The sequence below is a fragment of the Crocuta crocuta genome, unplaced genomic scaffold (assembly GCF_008692635.1).
Source record: "Crocuta crocuta isolate KB4526 unplaced genomic scaffold, BGI_CrCroc_1.0 scaffold64, whole genome shotgun sequence".
Taxonomy (NCBI): domain Eukaryota; kingdom Metazoa; phylum Chordata; class Mammalia; order Carnivora; family Hyaenidae; genus Crocuta; species Crocuta crocuta.
In genome coordinates, this window is record NW_027530640.1 from 5,545,417 (window position 1) to 5,563,494 (window position 18,078).

General features: G+C 46.3%; 1 protein-coding gene across 1 annotated transcript in view; it reads left to right on the forward strand.

Annotated features, from left to right (window-relative positions):
• Positions 1–16,157, forward strand: part of LOC144235320 (uncharacterized) — a 34,194-nt gene extending 18,037 nt beyond the window's left edge. The window contains exons 3-4 of the mRNA XM_077768875.1: positions 13,201–13,241; positions 16,111–16,157. Coding sequence (XP_077625001.1) covers positions 13,201–13,241; positions 16,111–16,157 — 88 coding nt within the window. The remainder of the gene's footprint in view (positions 1–13,200; positions 13,242–16,110) is intronic.
• Positions 16,158–18,078: the final 1,921 nt, after the last annotated feature.

Sequence of the window (18,078 nt, forward strand, 5' to 3'; positions counted from 1 at the left end):
TACAGGACTCCTAAAATTGAGACTGTTGAGTAAACGGGTACCTACATAGTAAATTATGCATGCTGCAAAAACCTCTTACCAATAAATGCCATGACCTTTTAAACACTCCTTTCACCACTCCACTCCTCCCCGCTAGTTCATTCCTCACTCTGCTGCTGGATTACTTTAGCAAAATTCAAATCTGATCGTACCTCCCCCTGTTGAGGAGGCCTCAAGGGATCCTCACTGCCAATAAGACAGAGCCCAGACACTGATCATCCGTCCAGGGACCTCTTTAGTCTGTTTGGGTCCTCAGGGAGGCACACACCCAAATGGCATGTGGAGTGCAGGAGACTTAAGGGGGTAGCAGCTGTGAAAGAGAAAGGGAAGGGGGCTGAGTGTGGTAGAGGTCTCAGTCCTGAGGAAGAAGTCGGTGGGAAGATCCTTCAACCGTGGTGGAGTGTGGAGAAGGTCTCAGCCAGCCCCAGGTTGGGGGGGGGGGGTGCGGCTGCAGCGCAGAGATGATTACGCATGAGGGGAGTCACACTATGGGTAGAAATAGACAGGCCCTGGCACCCTTGCCTTAATCTGCCATTGGCTGGGAGTTTCCCAGGAGAAATTGCAACCTCGACCCGAACGGTTCGGCAGATCCTGAAGTTGCGGGTTGTCACTCTGTGCCGCAGCCATTCTGAATGGTACTTCTCCACGCTGGCCAGGAACTGGAGCCTGCCCCCAGTCCCCGTGCTCTGGCACCACTGGCCTGACTACTGCCATATCCCACACAACCAGCTGCCCCTAACCCTTCCACTCCACGCCCCAGCCTTGACCTTTGTCCACCCAGTATGTCTGCCTGGAATGCCACTTCTCCCCAAATGTGTTTGGGCACAAAAATGTGCCACTCCTCTCAAAATGTGTTTTCCAAACCCAGCTTAAGTGTCACCCCTCTGGGTCACCTTCCCTGATCATACCATGCAGAGTCAATTGTCCCTTGCATCTGTGCTGCTGTTTGTAGGTTAGTGCTTTCCCACGCTGACGTATTCTTAGCTACGCTTTTCTCAAAATCTTGTCCCCTCAAACCTCAAAACCTACCACAGTGTAGGTACACAGCACATATTGACTTAAGTGTTCACCTGCCCCTCAAAGCACCTCGAGGCTGCGGAACTCTACTGCCTGGAAGAATTAGAAGCACACAGTCAGTGGTCAGTAAATGTTGAATTGTCTGGGCCTCCTATAGGCAGGGCGAGGTGAGCAGAGGGTTTTGGGGAGAGGATGTTTACTGTCATTGGGTATCACCTAAGCTTGGCATCAAGTCAGAGTTTCAAAACTAGAGCACATCTTCCTCTGTTCATATATTCCTCCATGATTTGGAAAGACCCCAAATTTTTTTAAGTCATCATTTTATTGCCTCTGGTCAAAAGATGGGAACTTTTGGGGGGCTTCCCTTTTTCAACCACATTTTTAGGAGTTGGGATTTTGCAGTTCTTCATCACTCATTCTCCTTACGGGTGTAAGAAGAAATTAAAGAACTCCTCTGGGAGTGGGAAATGGCTGAGGATCTCTGGGGTGGATGTAGTTGGGCTGACATTAGAGCTTGGCAGGGATGAGCGTGGGTGGAGAGAACAGAGAAAGAACTGCTGGTCCAGACTCTCTACCCACTTTGGGTGTCCCTTGGCCACTGTCCCTCAGCTGAAGGAGGCTGTGGCTGGGGTGGCCACACCCTCCACTCTTCCCTCAGCTTCTCCAAGCTGTCGAGTCCTCAGGAGACCCCTAGGGTTTTCTTATCAGAGTGAGGCCATGTGCCTCTGCCTTCTCTATTACCGTGTTCAGTGCAAGTATCAGCAACGAGGGTTCCAGGCCGAAGCCTTGGCTGTTGGTGCTGATTTGGCAGTGGTGAGGAATTCCTAGAGCTTTGTTGTGTGAGGATGCCAGTTGTGAGCCCAAGGTTCTTATCTCTGGGTTCACAGGCGTATCTTCTGAGGTAGTTGGACCCACCCTCTCTCCTAAGTGGTATCACATTGTGCATTTGGTGGACACATAGTTTTTATCAAGTTCTTTTTTACCAGTAAAGTCTATGATCCAAACCACTGCTTTAACCCAAAGAAGAATAGCCTTTCTAAAGAAAAGTGGGGTGGGTGTTTTCCTACAAAAGCCAAATTCTAGTTGGATGATTGGCACTGAGTAATGTAGACACCAGGGTGATTCTAGAAAGAAGCCCAGACCATCACCTTCACACTGTGACTGTCCCCCAGGAGCTTTGTATCCCCGTTAGAATCAGAATTCAGAATTTGTGGTTTAGGGACCATAGGGATTCTGTTGGCATAGGTCTAGAGAGCTGAACCTGAGAGTGGGACTAAGCAGTCTGATGTTCCCCTCCAAGAGGACTACCCAGAGACAGAGCAGGCCCTGCAGCTGTGTGGGGGGGGTGGGGAGGGAGGGAGCCATGTAGAGCCTGGTAGGCATGGAATATCTATGAGAATAGAATATTTCTAGGCTTCTAAATGAATTCCAACACAGTCATTCTCAGCACCCCTACAAACCTGAGTTCTGGGCAGATTCTGGTCTCTGGGGTAATGGTTCTGATGTTCCCAGAAGCTGTCAGGGGCATTCAGGGCATAGCAGCCCACAATGAAGGAAAAGAAAACCAGAAAAGAGGGAAAGTGCATGAAAAGAAACTTTGCAAAGCAGAGTAAAATTTTGAACGGGGTTACAAGAGCACAGAGCTGCAACATGACAGCCTCTTCGATTTTGACAGCCCCTCTACTTTATTTTTTAAGCCCAGAGAGGGAGCTATATCTGTCGAGACTTCCCAAGGGTTACGTAAACAACTTGGATGGNACACTGAAAAAAATCCCACTTACTTAACTGTCTGATGTCTGAGCCAGCCCTGGGACTCCCAGGGAGACCTTACAGAATCACTTCCTCCTGACTGTAGTGGGGGCAGGGCCTTGGCGAGGCCAGGAAGCTCATTGAGAGACCAGAGGAGCAGGAGCCGATCTTCAGATTGTTCCTTGTAAGAACAGCTGTGTCTTCTCACCAGCAGAGGAGAGTGGGGACCCAGGATGCAGCAGACATAGGGCTTCTGGGGACATGGCCCTTTTAGGAGGGAGTATGTGCTCCAGGCACACTCTGCCCACTTGAGATCTGGGATGATGATAGAAACAGGGTTCCTGGGCCCCTAAGTCATGGTGGGAATCCTTTCTTCTTTGTTAACGTCTTAGGAACCTCAGTGGCCTCGAGGGTTTCTCAGATTTGAGGCGCTGGGCTTCATCTGACAAATGCTTGTGTCTTTTGACACATCCTAGTCACCAACTCCTGTCCTCACTCCAGTAGCCTCTGAAAAGTATCTAGACAGAAGACCTGGCTGTATGCACCAGTGGGAGTTGGTTAAAGAAAGCAAGAAGGTCCTCCTGCTTCACTGTCATCCTCCCCCCACTCAAATTTTGACTGTACCTCAAGTTTGCCATTAGAAATATATTTTCACTTAAGTATTCTCCTTCCCAAGGTGTTATTTTGGAAGTGCAATTAGCTAAAGATGCATAACTTATTAATGCAAATTAGCTTTATTAAACCAATGCTTTCTATTTAAAGAGGTCCTGGTCCAGTGGTTCTTAGTCTTTTTGAGGTCACACACCCCTTTCAGAATCAAAGGAAATAGATAGACCAACATCCAGAATTTTACATACCATTTGTGCATCTCAAGGACCCCTTTACTGACCCTACTCTGGAGTTCCGAGTTTTGCGAGAGGGTGGTACATGGGAAGAGGTCGGGGGGAGGGTGGGGAACAGGTGCAAACAAGGACCTGGTACTGCTAGCGATCACTTGTGGTTTTCCCCAAGGCTAGTAATGTGAACATGTTAGAAATGAATGTCTGTCACCCAACTGTGGTCACTGCCCTGCCCTAGAGAGAATGTATGCTTCCGCCAGCAATGATGTTGGGGACTTTGCACCACTTTTCTCAGCTCCCAAGGCCGTGTGCAGTATATCTCCACTGAGCTGGATGGGGAGAAAGCTTCCCCAGGGACTCTAGAGCTGATTTTGTGCCAGAAGAGACAGAAGGTGCCTTGTGTTCATCTGTTGAGTTGGGGTCCTATTGGCAAGGTGACAGGGGCCATTAACCTTCTACTGCCACCTCCCAGCACAAGTGGGAGCTTGACCACTGCAGATTATATATTATAACTTTGACCCTGAGATCTGTTTTATTTTCTTTGGGGAAGTCACTTTTACAAATCAGCTTGTAATTCCCTGGGTATTGTTCTGTTCAAAGTAGGGGAAACATGGGGAAAGTTTTTGGATCCAGACTTCATTCGAAAGCATCACAGGGGATTTTGGAAGTGATGCAGCATAGCGAAACAAGCATAGTGATCATTCGTAGTCCTGTGCTTGTTATGTGAAGCTCCTCATGCTGTGGTGACTCAAGGAGGCAGAATTTCCCCTTCTTGAGCCAGCTGGACAAGTGTCAACACTTCTGTCTTTACAAGCTCTGGCACAGAGGAGGAGGAGCAAGGCCTGGATTAGGGGAAGTCTGCAGGGGCTTGGGGGCTGGGTCCAGTTTAACACACATGAAGTGTTCCTTCTCTTGAGCCAGTCAGCCAGGTTCCCCCTGCCCCACAGAGCCATCTGCAGCACCTGGCATGGCACCCCATCCAAACTGGACACCAGCACATGTTTGTTGAACTGATTAGAGACTCACCTCTCACCTCCATCCTGTCCCAGAACAAATCCCAGGCTTTGCACGTCACTCTCAAGCAGGCACTTCCTCATGATCAGAACCAGTTTTTCCCACACTCACGGTCAGACTTTCTCCATTACTTCTTTGTGTTTTCTAGTATTAGTGAGTTTTTTGTTATTATTTTTGTGTCCACTGGATTTCTTGATGTTAAAATAAAGATTTCTTAAATAGGATACAAAAAGCACTAGTCATAGATGAAAACATAGATTAAATTGACTTGACCTTTCATGAACTTTTGTTCATCAAAAGTTACCAGTGAAAGAGTGAAAAGGCAAGTCACAGACTGTTATTTTCAGTAATGTACCTGGCAGAGGACTTATATTTAGAATGTACAAATAACTCCAGCAAGTCGATCAGAGAAAGACAAAATAGTCAAAAGTCTGGATCAGCAACATCTTAAAACTGCATATCTATATAGCTAATAAGCAAATTAAAATGTACAAGATATGCTATGCACCGACCCAGAGGACTAAGACTTAAGATTGATAATACCAAATATCGGCAAACTCTCATACACTCTTGGCCGTAATGTCAAGTGGTATAATCACCTTGGAAAAATGTGTAGCAGTACCTATGGAAGCTGAGATTATACCCATTTCATAAACTACCTCTTCCGCTTTGGGAATATACTCAAGAGGAGTAACTGCATATGTCCCCCAATGTCTGTAGTATTTTGATTCACAGAAGTCCCAAATTGGAAATAGCCCAAATGTCTGTCAGTAGTAGAATGGAGAAACAAATTGTGTCATATCCATACAATGGAACACATCAGAGCAATTTTAAAAATATCTATGGTGAAACAGAACAGCATAGATGAATCTCACAGACATGTTGAACAAAATCAGCCAGATAGCAGAGAAGGGCATATTATATGATTCTGTGCTCCTGAAGGATAGGACCACACCTTTCATCTCTGAAACCCCAAAACCCCAGTGCCTGGCACAGTTCCTGTCACATATAGCCGGCGGCTCTCCTGTGATGTTTATTGACAGAGTGAGTAAAGTAAGGCCCTTACTCCTGAAGGTGCCTTCAGAGTAACGTTTGTGTACACATGAGAGTGGAATCCATCTGGGAGGCAGTTAACAAATGCTCACAATTTGCTGTAAAATGAAGCAGAAAATGCCTGCTGTAAAGAGGACTAGAAAGGAAGCTCTTTCACCAGGATGGGGAGGGGAGTGGCAGTGGGAGTATGTGTTCTGGGAAGAGATGCTCACAGGTGCTGGGGGACCAGGAGGGCTTCCTGAAAGGGATAGTGTTGTGCTGAACTGTAAAAATGGGTTGAGATGACAAGAGGCAGAAGAGGCCTGGGAAGGGCAGCCCAGGCTTGGGGAGTCACATAACCAGGTAGTTCTTGAGTCTTAGTGCGAGTCAGAATTGCCTAGAAGCCTTGTGAAATCACAAGTGACTGAACCCCACCCCAAAGAATCTGATTGAGCAGGTCTGGGGCAGGGCCCGAGACTTTGAATTTCTAACAAGTGCCAAGTGATGTGGATGCTGCTGGTCTAGAAGCCACACTTTGAGAACCACTGACTTAAGCAAAGCCAGCTGGTCCAGCCAATTGCATCACACCTGAGCCACAGTGTTAGATGAGCCAATGGCAAGATAGGAGCCTGGTGTGGACAGGTGTAGTGGGCTGCAGCCTGGAGGCTGAGGAATTTAGACATAACTCTGTAGACTAAATTTAATTAAGGCCACATGGATGGGTATGTGTAACGACCAGTTTCTGGGATGTCCCTGTTCCGGGGTGTGGGTATGTCAGTGTGAAGCTTAAAGCTGTACAGATTTGCGTGTGATGGATTCATACACATTTGGCCTTGTAGAGACAAGCTCTGCGCACAGCACATCTACAATTTACACTGATGGGTAAGCCACGATTCAAAAAAGACATCATTTTATTTTCAATTTTTTTAATTTAATTTTTTAAGCTTAATTCCAGTATAGTTAACATATGGTATTATACTAGTGTCAGGTGTTCAATATAGTGATTCAACACTTCTATATATTACTCAGTGAGTGCTCATCACAATGCGTTCCCTCCTTAATCCCCGTCACCCATTTCACCCATCCCCTGCCCACCTCCGCTCTGGTAACCTCAATTTCGTTCTTTAGAGTTAACAGTCTGTTTCTTGGTTTGTCTCTCATCTCTTTTTTTTCCTTTGCTCGTTTGTATTATTTCTTAAATTCCACATGTGAGTGAAATCATATGCTTTTGTTTTTTTCTGCCTTATTTCGCTTAGCATTATAATGTTTGGCTTCATCCGCGACATTGCAAATGGCAGATTTCATTCTTTTGTATGGCTGAATAATATTCCATTGTGTATATATATATGCACCACATCTTCTTTACCCATTCATCTATCGATAGACACTTGGGCTGCTTCCATAATTTGGTTATTGTAAATAATGCTGCTGTAAACATAGGGGTGCATGTTCCCTTTGAATTAGTGTTTTCGCATTTTGGGGGTAAATAGTAGTGTGATTACTGGATTGTAGGGTAGTTCTATTTCTAACTTTTTGAGGAACCACAGTGGCTGAGGGTTCCCCTTTCTCTGCGTTCTCACTGACACTTGTTTCTTGTGTTTTTTAGTTTAGCCATTCTGACAGGTGTGGGGTGAGATCTCATTGTAGTTTTGATTTGCATTTCCCTGAAGATAGGGGATGTTGAGCATCTTTTCATGTGTCTCCTGGCCATGTAGATGCAAAAAGGCATCATTTCAAACATGCAACATTAAGATTATTTATAGCCATGTGGTACATGCAGGCTGTGGGGATGGCAGGTGGAAAAAGAATCTGCTAATCTGACCATTCAGGCAAAAGCAGCAGCTTTACTCTCAATAAAGAGATGATTCCTCTAGATTTTTCTTTCTCCTGGCCCATAGCCCTCTCAGATTCCCAAGGACAAAGGTGTCACACCACACACCCAGTCCATTTCCATTGCCAGAGAGATACCTAGATCCTGGAGGTTTCCCCCACAAGGTCTCTATTTGGCTAAAGAAGGGAGAGATAGTCACTTGGGTGCGGTTTGGGGAGGGAGGTCAGCTCTGAATGCCTCAGGTGAAGAGTCCCTGCCCCTCCCTGGGATCGTCCTGTCAGGACATCAGACCAGTTGGACAGGCCCTTTCCTGGATGACCCCGGCACAAAAACCAGATGCCATCTGTCATCTTGGGTACTGGCTTCCAGTTGTACCTCCAATAAACTACACTAAGTGAGGGCCAACTCTCTGCAAAGTAATGTACTGGGTGTGGTAGAGACACAGATGAATCAGCCACAGACATGCCCTCCAGAAACACACAGTTTAATAGGGGGAGGGAGACAATGAAAGAGAGAGAGAGAGGCCATTCCTGGTCATTAAAAACCTTCCTGGTCTCTTGTTTCCTCCCCTTCACATCCCTGGCCTAGGTCTAGCCACCTCCTCTCCCTCACTTCCCAGCACTGGAGGCTGGGGCCTGTCACCATTCAGCAGGATCCTGGGGTCACAGAGATGAGTAAATCAAGATGCTTTTGGTCTGTGGGCAGGCTTTACTGCCCGACAGCTGGAGATGGGGCAGCTCTGAGCAAGTTCTCTACAGCCTCTCCCCCTCCTGCAGGGGCCATAATCAACAGCTCTGGGCTGAGGAAGCCCAAGTCCCCTTGTTGCTGGGCTCCACATTGACAAAGGGACTCTGGGAACCCCTGCCTTTTCATCACCCTGTCCCAGACTAGTCAAATCACGGGTCTCTGGGGGTTGCAGCTGCAGCATTTATGATTATCCACAGGAAGATGAGATGGGGCTCAGATGACTGTCAGTGCCCTGCTGATTTCCTAAGGACCTCCTTTTTCTGGGAGTCCTGCCTACATTTTCCCTCAGGGACATGGAAACTGGCTTGTTTCCTTTTCACTACCCCCCTCTCCAACTCCCATTTGCAAGAGAACCACATAGAAGAGAACAGGGACCCAGAAATCAGAACCAGATTTAGATCTTACTCTGCAAAGCACTTAATCTTTCTGAACCTCAGTTTCCTTAAATGTAGAATGGTGATAACAGCCTTGCTTACTTCATAGTATTGTTCAGAGGCACAGAAGATACAGAAGCAAAATTCTTGTTCCTTAGCTGCCCTGAGCCCTAACAAGGGAGTTGGACAAGCACACACACAGTGCGATATGTACCAGACCACAGACGTGTCCAGGCGGCACATAGTGATCATCAGAGTGGAGGCAAACTAATTCTATCTAGCAAGGGGAAACTCAGGGCTTCCTGTCCATGCCATGGGATGCGGGGTATGGAAGCAAGTTTCTAGGGCGTTGGACCAGTGTTTGTTGAACACCAGATGCTATGTTAAGTATTTTACCCATGTTTTATTTAGTCCTCACAACAACCCTATGAGATAGGTTTTATAGATAAGCAAACTGAGGTTTAGGAAGGATCATGCATTGGGGCGCCTGAGTGGCTTAGTCAGTTGAGTGTCCAACTTTTGATTTTGGCCCAGGTCATGACTCCAGGATCGTGGGATCAAGCCCCGTGTCAGCCTCTGTGCTGAGCATGGAGCTTGCTTAAGATTCTCTTTCTGTCTTGCTCTGCCCCTCTCCCTGGGTCACTCTCTCAAATTAAAAAGAAAAAAAAAAAAGGATCATGCATTGCCTTGGCATAGTGTTTATTAAACATCTACTACATGCTGAGTGTTGCAGATGTAACAGCACACACAACAGACCTAAGTGCCCCACTTCTGGAGCTTGTATCCCGTAGGTGAAGTCACTTGCCCAAAATGAGACTGGAATGTGCCAGAGATGGGATTCAAACCCAGGTTTGGTGGCCTCCTGGGCTTGTTCTCTTCCCACCTCACCCCAGAACTCACTGCTCCTCAGGACAGTCCTCTCATGCGGGGCATAGACTGCCCCCGACAGCCCTTTTGGGAGGATTCAAGGATTCGGAAGCAAGGCTGGATCAGAGATAGAAAGGAGCTGCCGTTTCTGTAGAACCCTCTGTGTTCCAGGCCTACCCTGGCAGCCCTGCCCCAAAGAAAGGCTGAATACCTAACTACTTGGATATTTTCCCCAGGGAGGGATGGAAAGGGGAGCTTCCCCAAGGGGATTTCAAGGGAAGATGGGGGTGCTCTTTATGCTTGTATCAGGAGACACCCTCTTCCTGGCTCAGGTGGGGAATCCCTCTGGATTTCACTGGGTTTAAGAGAGGCCAATTGTTTTTCTATTTTTAGGCCCTCAAGGGAGGAAAACTCAGGACTTGGGTGTATCTGAGGATTGAGTCAGCCTTTGGCATCTGAGTGAACTCTGGCTCCCCAGCTCTGCCCTTCCACTGTCCTCAGCTTCAGGCTGCTTCTTGATGCTATGAGACCCATGACACTCCCACTGGCCAGTGACAGTTTCTTTTAACCCAAGAAAACAATCAGGGATTTGCAAAACTAGTCCACTAAGGGGGAAAAAAGATGCAAGATTGTTTACCATAGCGTTTACTCCTAGTAGCAGTCACTTGGAAACTATCTAAATGGCCAATGTTTGGGATTTAAATAAAATATGGCAAAAGTATACATTCAATGGAATACTGTATAGCTTTTAAAAATCATCATTTAGGGGTGCCTGGGTGGCTCATTTGGTTAAGCTTCTGACTTTGGCTCAGGTCATGATCTCGTAGTTCACGAGTTTGAGCCCCGTGTAGGGTTCTGTGCTGCCAACTCAGAGCCTAGAGCCTGCTTTGGATTCTGTGTCTCCCTCTCTCTCTGCCCCTCCCCCACTCACACTTTATCTCTCTCTCTGTCTCTCTCTCAAAAATAAACATTAAAAATTTTTAAAAATCATTATATAGACAAATTATATGAGAAGAGTGCTTATAATAGGTTAGTCAAAATTCATAACTAAAAGAGTGTACACAGAACAGAATGGGCAACCTGATCTCATTTTTAAACACTGTGTGTATGTATGCATAGAAAAATGTCTATGAGGATGCATATCAAGAGTAAAGAGTAGTTATCTCTGGGTGGTAGAATTCTAAGTGATTTTTTTCCTCCCCTTTTCAATATTTTCCAATTTCTTCATTGAAAATGTATGTCTTTTGTAATCATGGAGAGAAAGTCCCACAGTATATATTAAAGAGAGAAGAGAAAGAGAATATCTCCTTTCAGGCCTGCACTTAAATGACCACAGGCCCCAGCCAGCTCTGGGAGATTTGAAAGCCCAAGAGGAGTGGGGTAGGGGCCAGCTTGAGGAGAGCTAGCTGGGCACCATCTCCCAGAGAGGCCGCCTGACCGCACAGCCTGGCTGAAGGAGGCCCCTCCCATGCTTTCTCCCCCTCTCTCACCCAATTTTATTGTCTTCATCGCATTTGTCCACATCTGAAATGACCTGCCTGTGTATCTGTGTCTTGGGCAATTGTCTCCTCCGCCATAAGGCATGCTTCATGAGAGCAGGGACGCTACCTTTCCTGTTTCCTATGACTTCCCTCCAGGGCCCCAAATGAGATCTTGATTTGTGAGTGGCAGATGACATACTCAGCAGCCCCAGACTATGAGCATTGATCCTAAAGCTGCAGGTGACAGTGAGAAAATGGGAACTACTTCTTGGAAGTCTGGAAGTAGGCAGATAGGCGGTTTACGGGACCAGAACTGCCGGAAGCTCAGTGACCTGGAGAACCTGGTCTAGCTTGGTGACCATGGCGGCCACTACCATATGTTGAGGAAGTGCTGGTTTTATGTGTTATATTTTATGAATGAGTTGGGTGAAGGTAGCAGCAATTTATCTGATCATTGCTTTACCCCTTCGCTTTCCAGTCTCCTCCTGCTGCCAAATCACTCTGTCCTCCAGGCTGATGACTTCAGTTCTTCTCTTTTGAGCCTGTTGCAGTCAGGTTCCCATCCCAACCATTCCACTGAATTTGCCCTTGACCACCATCAACTGTGACCCTATCATGCCAAATCCAGTGATTAATTCTTTGTCCTCTCATGACTTGATCTATTGCAATGGATTGCTCCATCCTCCTTAAAACCCTTTCTCTCCTATTGTACTTGCTACTCCTTCTCAGTCTTCATTGCTGAATAATTGAATGGGACTCAGTCCTTAGACTGACACTTTCCCTACTACAGTACCCCCTTGGTGCTCTCATCCTAAGTCATTGCTTTAAACAGATATGTGATGAGCACTTGCACATCTTCATTTCTGGCCTGGATCTCTCCCCTGAACTCATATATCCACCTGCCTACAGGCCTCTCCAACTGAGTGTCTAAAAGGCATCTCCTACTTAACATGTCACAAACTAAGTTCCTTATCTTCCCCAAACGTGCTCCATCAGTAGGCCTCTGCGAGCCAGATAATGGCAATTCTGGATTCCCATTTGCTCAGGCCAAAAATCTCAGAGCCCTACTTGAATTATTTATTTCAAATCTACGTCTAATCCAGCAGCAAATCCTGTTGGCTCTTCTTAATAGAATCTGACCATATCTTAATACCTCCATGCTGCCTCTCTAGTCCAAGTTATCATTGTCTTTTGCCAGAATTTCTGCAATAGCTTCCTAACTGGTTGATTCTACCTGTACTCCCCAATTTGTTCTCAAGACAGCATCCAGAGTGATATTGTTAAAATGTGAGTCACATCATGTCACTTTACTGTGTAAAACCCTCCAGTGGCTCCCATCTGAGTTAAAGCTCAAGTTTATTCAAGGGCCTTCTTGTAGTGTCCTACATGCTCAGAGCTTTGCTGCCTCTCTGATTCCCTCCCTTACTTCCCCTTCACTCACTCTGCTCTGGCCACCCCACCCTTTCCCCCTGATGTGTACCATGTCAGGCAGGCTCTCACCTCTGGGCTTTTGTATATGCTGTTTCCTCCACCTGGAAATCTTCTTCCCCATTAAATGTCAGGGTTCATGCCCTTATTTCTTTCAGGTCTTTGTTCACAATTCACCTTCCCTGGCCATACTATTTAGAATTTTGGTCTCTTTCCCAACTGCTTCAAAGCTCCCTTCCCCTTCTCCTGCTCTATTCTTCCTCTAGAGCACTTTCCTCTTCTGACTGTTATATACTGTATTTTTTTTTTCTTTCCTTGGTTGTTGGTCTCCCTGAGTAGACTGCAAGCTCTGTGAGAGCAGGAGTTTTGTCTGTTTTGCCTCCTGCTTTATCTCCAGAGCCTGAAGACAGTGCCTGTCATATAGTTGGTGCTGAGTAAATATTTGATGAATGGACATATGACTAAAAATACATGAAAGGATGACTTGTTGTTTATAAGAGTCCTTTGAGACAAGGTGGAAAGATCAGTGAGGTTCCTGCCAGCACAGGAGCATTAATAGACCCAACTAGAAAGAAATGCCCCAAGTGGAGAATGCCCCTGTGTGGGAGTCATGGTGCCCGTATCTGACCTGGGTCAACATGCAGCCAGCTCACATCTCAGGGGCTTCTGAAGAACTCACTACAGATGAGCATAGCCCACTTCATTTCCATCCAGGCCTCTTTTGCCCCAAGGCCTGCCCTCAATGCTCTGCCTCAATCATTAACTTTCCTTTTTTTCTCTAGGCACCCGCGTTTGCAGCCTATTGGAGGAAAACAACATCTAGGTAAGAGAACAATAAGACTGTGTCTCATTTGGGACTTCCCAACTTAAAGCGCCTTGGAAGATGTTCAAGGAAGACCAGAGTGTTGAAAGTGTTTGGCACCTGGGTAAAGTGAAGGTCCAGGGAACTTGCGTTGACTTCCTGGGTAGAGTGTGGGCATTGGGGACAGGGAGGCCAACTCAGTGTTGAGACATGAATCGTCACAGGCTGCAAAGTCTTTAGATCCAAGAAGACTGTGCTTCCCTTGGGAAAACAGGGCAACCTCCCCCAAGCCAGCCAGTTGTGCCCTCAGCCTGGCCCTCCTGCTCTGCTTTCCTTACCTCCCTCCAGGCCTCTGTCCTTCGTCCCTTGCTCTTCTGCCAAGCCTGCTGAAGTCAGAGTATCCTGGGATTTTGTTTTTGTTGCTTTTTTAAGCAAAGATGGTTTGGGTCTAGATCCAGAGAAATAGAGGATGCTTCCTGTGTAGGAGTTCTCTGACTATGTTAAATGTGGTCTTAATTTTAAGGAGTGAAAACAGTAAATAATGGATGGTAGGGAAATGTGAACCGATGGTATACTGCTGACATGATTTGAAGAGGGGCTTTTGAAAACCAGCTTTTAAAATGTGTCTAGGCTTTGACCAAGGAGTTCTACTTTCTGAAATGTATCCTAGGAAAATAATCCCAGTTGTGCAAAGGTATATGTACAAAAGGTATATATTTATAACTGCATTGTTTTATAATAGAAAAAAAGAGAGAGAGAAACATTGGAAAGCCTAAGAAAAAGGAATTGGTCCTTTAAAGCCTGGCACATCCACACAAGGGCATGTCATGCAGCAGAATGATCTAGGTGTATATTTATTGGCAAGAAAGACATTTGCATATATTGCAAAGTAAAGGGAAAGAAAGGAAAAAGAAAAAATGATCAAAGCTTAGAAAATATGCAAAGCAAGTGGCTTGGGACTCAGGGTGGAGGGTTGAAATCCAGATCAGTCTCTTAACCCAAACCGTGTAGGAACTCAGGCAAGTGAAGTGATCTCACCGATCCTCTATTTCTTGTCAGTAAAATGGGCATAATAACATGGTTGCAAGAACTAGGTGGGATTAACACATCCAAAGGCATACGGTCCAGCCTGGGTTGAGTACTCAGCAGATGGGTACCCAGATGAGATGTGAACCCGTAATATTTCTGCCAGCGTATAAGCCTGGAAACATTTTGGAAATTCATAGACAAGTATCCGTTTTGTTTGGCTGGTAGAATTGTGGGTGATTTTCAATATTTTATAATTTTTCTGTAAGGAATACATGTTACTTATTTAATGATGATATGATTTTTAAAAGGAAGTAACAATGGGAAAGGTTAAAAGAAAAGAAAACTCGCCTTGCATTTGGCAGGAAAGCCAGCTGAGCAGCCCCTGGGGCAGAGCCCTGGAGGACTGAGAGAGAGGCAGGAAGGAGAGGGAAGGAGAAGGGCAGTGGGAGAAGGAGCGAAAAGAGAAAAGGACCGTTAGGCCTGAGGGTTGGTGCCCAAGGAGATGCACCTCGGAGTTAAGACTCAGGCCCCTACAGGCATGTTCCCTGCTTCCGCCACTCCTGGGGAACTCCTGGTAGGAGATGCAGTGACTCAAGGCCCATCTGTCCTGTGAGATGACGACAAGTGTGTACAGCCACCTTTGGCAGCTGAGCGCGTAGAGGGACCCTGGGCCTTCAGAAGCCCAGCATCTTGTCCACGTACAGAGTAGGAGAGGCAGGAAATCCTTGTGAACTCCTAAATTCCTCAAAGGAAGACTAGCTCCCTCTCCTTTGGCAGCCTGGCAGGATCCACATTCAAGAGCAGCGTCTCCCAGGGGCGCCTGGGTGGCTCAGCCGGTTAAGCATCTGACTTCAGCCCATGTCATGATCTCACAGTCCATGAGTTCGAGCCTTGCATTGGGCTCTGTGCTGACAGCTCAGAGCCTGGAGCCTGCTTCAGATTCTGTGTCTCCTCTCTCTGACCCTCCCCTGCTCACGCTCTGTCTCTCTCGAAAATAAAGCCTGCTGGGAACAGGAGCCAGTGACTGGTGACCGCCCAAGATTTGCTTGCCAGCTCCAATCCCCACTCCCACCCACATCAATGAGGTGCCAATTTATTCAGCATTTCTTGGGGCAAGGATCACCCGCGTAAGTGAATTTTCCAAATAATCAAACTTAATCCCATCACATTTTCTAGTGTTTTGTCTATTTCCCTTACCTTTCTTTGCCTTTTGTGTCTACTTTCTTGGAAAACATTACTTGACTTTATCCTCCATCCCTTCTGCTGATTTTGTCCTAATTGTGGTCTTCATACTTTTAATATATAAGTATTCATGTTTTCTGTGCCTTTTTTTTTTTGTAATATCACTTTCTTATTTTATGGATATGCTGTTGCCCTCTTATCTCTCTGAAGGCATTATTTCTTTTTCTTTTGTCTGTCTGTTTTGTGTTAATATTCTTTCATTCTCTTTGTTGTCTTTGTCTCCACCTAACTACTTTTTGTTTGTTTGTTTTTTCTCTTTCATGTTGGAGGCTTTCCCCAAATGTCACATGCCCTGGCTGTCTGTTCATATTCATGAATGAAGCAGTAAAGAATCTGAATCAAACTGTGTGTTTGGGGACAACCTATCAACTGGGGCTTTGCAATAGAGAGCAAGCCAGCCTTCTCGTCAACAAGCCTTGAAATGCCAAATTCTTTTCTCTAGAGTTAGGTTTCTCGACCTTGGTCCTGTTGATATTTTAGGACAAGTAATTCCTTATTGTCAGGGGCTCTCGTGCACTATCGAGTATTTAGCAGTGTCACTGAACTCTACCGCCAGATGCCAATAGCAACCTCCCTTCCTGGAGTTGTGATAACTAAAAATGTCTATAAACATTGCCAGATGTCCCCTGGGGAGGCCAGATCACCCCTTTGAGAACCACTACTTGAGCCATTCCACTTCTCAAAAGAAGCACTCTGACTCCTTGTTCCCGTTCCTTATTACGGCATAACAAACCACCCCAGAACTTAGTCGCATCAACAACAGCCATTTGTTATTCTGCAAGTCAGGAATTCAAAAAAGGCACAGTTCTTCTCTGCTGCACAACTTCTGGGGCCCAATTCGGTTGACTACAATGACTGGAGGCTGGGATTTGGAACAGCTGGAGCTGAAGGATCCACTTTCAGGATGGTTCTCCACTTGGCAGGGATAGCGGGAAGCCTGGGCTCAGCTGGGACTGGTGACCAGGCAAGACTGAACATGGCCTCTCTCGCATCCAGCCGGGGAGCTGGACCTCTTACGTGGTAGCTCAGGGCTCCAGCGTGAATGCTGCAGCCAGCAACATGGGCGGTGAGTGGCTTTCTGCTGCCTGGACTTGGAAGTCACATGGCATCACTTCCACTGCAGTCACAAGCCTACCCAGATTCAGGGAAGGAGACCAACACCCACTTCTCAGAAGATGTGTCAGAAAAATGTGCAGCCATGTTTGAAATCCACCACCCTCCGGAAGAGGGTGACATATGCCTGGGGCAGGGTGGGGTGTGAACAGTGGACACAGTGACTCTCACCCTTCAATCTTCAGACTTTGCCCTCATCCCTCATTTGCATTCTTGTGTTCATCTGCCATTTCTTCTGCAGGAGCCTCTCCTGTTCAGGGTCTTTGGTCTCCCACTGTGTGGGGTGGAGTATGGGGTGGGATCTAGGGGGATTTCCCTGGTTCCTTACCCCACTGCTTCCTATAGCTGACCACCACAATCGTAATACCAAATTTTCCTGAAGTCGGAGCCCCTCCAGGGTTCTAGAGGTGGAGGGGCTTGCCTCCTGGCAGCACCCCCTCTGCAGGCCCTAGGAGACAGCTTCCTCCATCTGCTTTCCACCTTCCTGCTAAAATCTCATCCACTGTTGTCACCTTTACCATTCTCTTTGCACTTGAGGAGTTATACCATTTTTTCTTTTTTGAATTTATTTTTAATTTGTTTTTTAAGTTCTTATTTAAATTCCAGTCAATTAACCTACAGTGTAAAATTAGTTTCAGGTGTACAGCATAGTGATCCAACACTTCCATAACTCACCTGGTGCTCGTCACAAGTGCGGTCTCCTTAGTGCACATCATCTATTTCACCCATTGCCCCCACTCTACCATTTTATTTCTTGACTGGCATTTTAGTGACACTTCAGGAGAGAAAGAAGGTTGGGACACATGACTGACCTAAGGTGTTTAACTGGAAGTCCTGTTTACTTCTTCTTCTTCTTTTTTTTTTTTTTTAACAAATAGTTTATTGTCAAGTTGGTTTCCATATAACACCCAGTGCTCATCCCCACAAGTGCCCTCCTCCATGCCCATCTCCCCTCTCTTCCCCACACCCATCAGTCCTCAGTTTGTTCTCATCATTTAAGAGTCTCTCATGGTTTGCCTCTCTCCCCCTCCCCCACTATTTTCCCCCTTCTTCTCCCCCATGGTCCTCCGTTAAGTTCCTCCTAATCCTCCTATACGTGCAAACATATGGTATTTGTCCTTCTCTGCCTGACTTATTTCACTCAGCATAACACCCTCAAGGTCCATCTGTGTTGCTACACATGGCCAGATTTCATTCTTTCTCATTGCCATGTAGTAGCCCTGTTTACTTCTTTTGGAAGGAGATACATCTCTACCTTGTGTTGTCATCTTCCCTGCCCAGTGAAAGCTCTGTTCAGTAGTGCAGTGACCACATTTAACCCTTTGCTGGTAATTCAAAGTCATCTTTATAAACATACATGTTTACCTTGGAATTATTAGGCTGTGTAGAGCAATTTGTCCCTCCATGATGGGGACCAGGATCACTGTGTTTAAATCCCTTAACCTTTGTCCGTGGTCATCTCTGTCTCGGGCTG